Source organism: Phaseolus vulgaris, chromosome 8, assembly GCF_000499845.2.
Source record: "Phaseolus vulgaris cultivar G19833 chromosome 8, P. vulgaris v2.0, whole genome shotgun sequence".
Taxonomy (NCBI): Eukaryota; Viridiplantae; Streptophyta; class Magnoliopsida; order Fabales; family Fabaceae; genus Phaseolus; species Phaseolus vulgaris.
Genome location: NC_023752.2, coordinates 14,348,305 through 14,354,611, shown reverse-complemented (window position 1 = coordinate 14,354,611; position 6,307 = coordinate 14,348,305). Strand labels below are relative to the sequence as shown.

The 6,307-nt window shown below is 34.2% G+C and overlaps 1 protein-coding gene across 1 annotated transcript; it reads right to left on the bottom strand.

The window, feature by feature from the left end:
* Positions 1–2,700: 2,700 nt before the first annotated feature.
* On the bottom strand, positions 2,701–4,431 carry LOC137825737 (protein PSK SIMULATOR 1-like). The gene has a single exon (XM_068631493.1). The coding sequence runs from the start codon at positions 4,282–4,284 to the stop codon at positions 2,857–2,859; it is 1,428 nt and encodes a 475-aa protein (XP_068487594.1). The 5' UTR covers positions 4,285–4,431; the 3' UTR covers positions 2,701–2,856.
* Positions 4,432–6,307: the final 1,876 nt, after the last annotated feature.

Below are 6,307 nucleotides of genomic sequence, written 5' to 3'. Positions count from 1 at the left end.
AGATTTAGGATTTATAATTGAGATAAAATGAAAGATAAAAAATAAAGAAATAAATGATGGTGAATTGATTAGGTGGAAAAAGAAAGCATAAAGATTAGGTAAAAAAAAATTAAAAAAATTCCACACACAAAAAAAATAAAGAAATTAAGGGAAAACAATTAACATAATATTTATAATATAATAAGAATATATAATTATAATCAATAATAATAATAATTAATAATAAATTACAATTTTCAGGTTATCTCATATAGTCAATGATACTATGTAGTAAATGATTTTATCTTCTACAACAATATTAACTTTATTATCTTTAAATAAAATGAGAAAAATGTTAATATTAATTATGTTATAGAGAATAAAAAAATTGTAATTAAAAATAAAGACAACATTATGTTTCAATCTGATTGATTATGTGTTTTTATTTTCAAATATATCAACATGAAAAATGTGTCATCAATCATAAAGAAATTGTTTTTCAAAAATAAAAACATATAATCAATTATGATTACTTTTATTTTATCTGTTTAACCGTATTTTTAACCCTTTTTTTTTCTTTTCGCTCCCTCTATTTCTTTTATCTCTATAATTTTAATAAATATTAAATTAAATGAGTATATATGTAAATTATCTAAATGCACCATTGATAATAGTTTTATTAAGATTTTATGTTAATTTTTTTATATTTTCATTTTATTGTTTTTGAATATTAAATTTTGATTTAACTTGGGTGTAATCTTGAACTTTGTAAGGTTATCAAGATTAAAATTAAGGTTTAAAAAAAATGGGCCAACAAACAATGTCAAAACATAATACAAATGGTTGTATGTTGGAAGTTGTGGAATCTATCACCATATCAATTGAATCCACATCTTCCATGGCAAAGAAGTTGAAAAAAATAAAATAATAAACTAAATACAAATTACCAAACTTCCAACTTATGTAATATCTAATAGATCAAAAGCACTAGTAGACATAAAAACTTTGCCCGCAAAGCTGGGCTTAGGATTCATAAAAAAATAAAAAAAAATTAAGAAAGCAATAGAAACAAAAATGTTCAAATCTTATAACAATGAGACACGTCTCTGCTTCGAACGCTTTGGGAAGTGTGAGAAGGAGGAAGCAATGGTGGTTGTTGTTGTACAGTGGTGATTGAAGAGGGACTAAGATGGGTGAGAGTAGAAGAAGAAGAACATGGAGCGTAAAGGAAGAGGGTTCAAAAATGTGTCAAAATTTATGAACATTTTTTTTCTTTGGATGCAACGGGTGAAAACTACTCCTTATAAGAAAGTGGAAGAAAGTGGTAACCGCTCAACTACTCCTTATAAGGGAGTGGATGTAACTGGTGAAAACTACGTAAGAAAGTGGATGTAAATGGTGACGGTGAAAACTCCTGAAGGAAGAAAGTGGTAACCTCTCAGTAATAATTAATTCAAACAGTTGCTCTATTTATTTCAAATATTTTATTAAATTTATTTCTCTTTCATACAACAGACACTCTCTCATTATGCAATTAATTTTCAAAATAAATTATCTCTTTCAATTCATAACTACTCCTCCACCTCTCTTTCAATTCATAACTGTTTATCCACATCTTTTTCAATTCAAAACTGCTTTATATTAATACAATAATAAAATTAAATATATTAATATAAGAATAAAATGGGAAAAAAATGAAGAACAGTTAAGGGGAATAAGAAATAACACAATAACCATAATACAATAATAAAATTAAAATATTAATATAAGAATAAAATAAGAAAAAAAATAAGATCAGTTAAGAGGGAAATCTTGTTGAAAGGTTTAAGAAAATGGAAATTTTAAGAAAATGGAAATGTTTGTGGATACCATGCAATTGCACTAAAACTTTAGGGGACACTGCCAAATTACTTATTTTTTTAATGTAATCTATGTCTGCCCAGGTTTTGTTACTCAAATTTCGCAAGCTTAAACGATGCTCCCACGAAAATTATCCTAACCATTAAAACTAAATAATTAATTCAGTTGATTTAATGTACTAAATTTACCTTCTCATTGATGGATTCTTTTATTTTTTACTAATAAAAAATAAACATTCTCGTAATATTTAATAAGAACAGATAAAAAATAAATTATTATGTAGAAACTATAAAATTCCTTATAAAAAATATCATCAATATTTTATAAAATATGCCTTAAAAACATATAATAAAAACAACATGTACTAATATTTTTTAATAAAGATTCTCTAAGATACTTTCATTTGATAACTCTTTAAAATAATATAATAATATTTTAAATTAAAAATAAAATAAAAATACTAATTTATTGAATTGTTAAATGAGTGTTTTTAATGTTAAAAGTGTGATAATTGAAAATCTAAAACCCAAAACAAATGCATTTTATAGTAAAACCTAGTGATAATATTGCGAAATTTTGTTAATCTCTCCAGATTAAGAGTCAGACGCAATTGGCCCTTATGGGATCTTATTGACCAATTCGTGTATCATTATTATAGTTTATGTCTTATAAGAGTCACCCTTTCAACCAGCTGGAGGGATTGACATAATGTAGCCACTAGTGCATTAATCAAGATATTGAAACAAATCAACTCTTGATGATGATCTATAATTTCATAATTCCATCGCTATCAATTATATACGATGGTTTCGTTTCTGCTTTACGTGAAGGCTTTCATTGCCACTAAGGACACAAACTCAAGATCTCTACACACACTTTTATAGACAAATATAATTTCACGTTCTACATGCAAATGAGAAACTTTGGTAGGCATCAATCTTCGATCTTGTTAGTGTAAAAGAACTAGAAATTAAAAAAGAATAAGATGAAATTTGAGATATGAAAAACATAAAAGCATCACAATTTTCTGTACCAATACATATAACTCAACCCCACCAACACTTTCACAATCCCCTCCTCCACCTTCTCCAAATCGGAATAGTGCAAAGTTTGCAACAACAACACCGTTGGCCTTGTCTCAAACTTTTGCTTCTCCAAGTTCCTCTCCGCCTGCCACCTCACCATGTCATGAGCCACCGGAACCAACCACTCCATCACATCCCCCACCTCCTCGTGCCACCGTCTAGCCGCAGCAGACGAATGGCCCTCTCCGTCACCCTTCAATTTCCCCCATTCCAACCACTCCCCTCTCAGTTTCGGCCTCAACTTCACCTCCAACCTCTCAGGTAGCATCTCGTACAACGCAGCGCGCGCGTCGTCCCCTATCGTAGCATCAGGCGCGTTCATGCACCGTTCCGCCAACATAATCACGTTCGCGTACCGCAGCGAGAGCCCCGCCCCGCCCACCGTAGCGGCTGGCGCCAGCCGCATGACGCGATTGTTCCGGGCCACCTCTCCGCCTCCCTGCGGAGGCGAATTGCGGTACCGGAAAACCCCGGTGGAAGCACTCTTCTGGACGTGACAACAACCCCACACGCGCTTCCGAATTAACAACTGCTCCTCGGCTTGGTCGAATAAAAAGAGGTTCAACTTATACAAATCGCGATGTTCAACGCGGCAACAACAATTCTCCGGTGATCTAGCAACCCTGGGTCGGCCATTGGTCTTCCTCTTCTGGTTGATACCTCTGGCAACATTACCCGTGATGAAGATTCTGAAAACGGAACATATTCTATTATAGACAATGCAAACAATCCTCGCCATGAGGCCGACAACCTTGTCGAATGTCTGACCCCAAAGGGAGACATGTTTGAAATATATAATCTGTCTCCGATAAAACATGATTCTGTCATTGAAACATTCGACCTTGACCTTCAGACCGTGGTTTGCCCTAATGCTTCGCCACCGTTGCATTTTTCTTTCCGACGCTTCCATCTCCGTGAGGGATTCCATGGCCTTGTGGAGGCTCCTCGTAGCGAATACGAGCTTCTCCATGCTCTCGATCTTCTTCTCGACGTCCCGGGTTCCGAACTGGAGCTTGCGGGCGTCTAGGGCGTCGAAGCGGGCAAGGTTTTGGTCGGAGCATCGGGCGGCAAGGCGGGACACGGTGGCGGCGGCGAGGTTGAGTTCCTCGAGTCGCTCGGCGCAGGCAAGGGTGAGGAGGAAACACTCGTCGCGGGAGTTGAGATGAGAAACGGATTTGGACCTGATGATGTTGCGGCGTAGGTGGACTATTTCCTGGTGGGAGAGGGAGTTGTAGAGGGAGAGGAGACGGCACATGATCTTGGCGGCATCGAAGGCGAGGACGCCGAGGGTCTGTTGCGGGGAGGGTTCGTCGTGGATGAAGAGGCAGCAGAGGTTGGCGGCGCCGGAACAAGGAGCCATGATTGGAGAGCGTCACCAACCTCTTTCTCTCGACGACGTTGTAATATTGATTTATGGTTTCGATACTTTTACAACAAATGTTTGTTTGTTATTTAAATTTTGACAGGTCCTTTCACTGAATTTTGGTGGTGGCGTGTGTGTTGTTTGGTGGGGTGCTTTTCTCAAATTATTACACTTTTTACCTTTTAAAATAACCACTTTCTTTTGTTAAATACTACCTCTCAAATAACCATATTACGTCATTTTGGTCCAATCACAACAGGTAAATACTGTCAATTATTTAGCTCCTCCATTCAATCCGCGCATGGTTAAACAAAAACAAAATTTAACCCAAAACTTTAATAAAATAATATTTTATTCATTTTTTATTTTTTATTTTTAAATATTATTATATTATTATAATGTGTTGTCAAGTATATGTTTTTAATGTGTTCTCAAGTATATGTTTTTAATGTGTTCTCAAGTATATGTTTTTAATGTGTATAGTGTGAAAGAAATATTTTCCATATTATATCTACCAAATTCAACCATCAAGGGTGTGAGGGAGGAGGTGTTTTTTTTTATGTTTGGTATATCATTAGTTACTCAAAATTATTCAACACAATAGTTACTCAAAATTATTTTCATTCAACGTCAATTTTAAATTGGTATATCGTTAATTCCTTAGCATAAGACCCAACATAAATGAGTTTACTTGGTGTTTAATGTAAAATTAAATTGGCAATCTCCATGCATACGTAGTCGGTGGTCGTCGAAGTTATGTAGAGATCAACATGATCGCCGGTCGATGAAACGGCGATCTCCATGTGTGCGTAGTCGGTGGTCGTTGAAGTTGGTCAACATGATCGCCGGTCGAGGAAGTGGCGTTTTCCATATGTATGTAGTCGGTGGTCGCCGAAGTTATGCAACGTGCTTGGGTAACTCGTCGTGTGGCAAGGTGAATGTAGGTGGCCTCGGTTCTGGGTGTTTCGGTAAAGCTGAATGATGCTATGAGGTAACCTGTTGGTTAGTTTTTTGGGTATGGTTCTCTCACTTTAAGGTTGTTATGATCCAACCATAAAGGAGAATTTCTTTTGTGGATGAAATAGGAAGTCCACTTCTGATCATTGTATATGGGTTGGGATACCCCTGAAATATCCCTTTAATTTTATTTATTCATTGATAAAAAAAATATCGAAATTAAATAGCATAGTAGCATTAGATTCCACAATAAATGTCAAACAGCAACATCTATTGCCCATAGTATTTGACTCAGGTTAAGAATAAACGAATGAACAGTGAATGAGGAAAATAAAAGAATAATGACGAGAGAAATTAACGTTTGATTACTTTCATCATAAACTTTATATTAAAAAATCGCTAAATTATGGAGATGGGATAATGAATTATTTTTCTATATTAATTGTAGATGCAGTCAAAGCTAATTATGCAAACTCATCTACGTCGATAGAATAGCATCGATCACTAATTTTAAAGAGGAGTGGCAAAAATTACTTTTTTTAAAATATAATGATAATCAATTGACAACTTTGAACTAAAATAACAAATAAAATGATTTTTTAAAACTCAAGTTTAAAATGACTTGATATTCTTCATTTTGTATAAATATAATTTGAAGCTCACTTTAAATGTGCAAAAACTGCGACCAATAGTTTCCAAAATTGGGAAATAGTCTCACCCAATTCTTGTTGACCCAGATTCAGTGTCTTGCTACTTTCAAGAACTAACAGTGAATGCCTCAATCAAGTGATGAAGTTGCCACCTCTTCCATTTGTGTTCTTTCATTTCATTATTTTGCATCATTGAGATTTGGCAAACCTTCAAGAGAATAGAAAAATGTTACTTTCACTTAAAAATATTAATCTCCTTATATGAAATCATTTTTCAGTAAAAAAAAAATTTCTTCTATTTTTAACGTTGCTCTCTTCCTTAAATAAGCAGCCTTATAAGTGCAAGGTATGTATGTAAACTAAAAACACATTCACATCATAATTCCAGTTATCTAAAATACTTTATTGATATG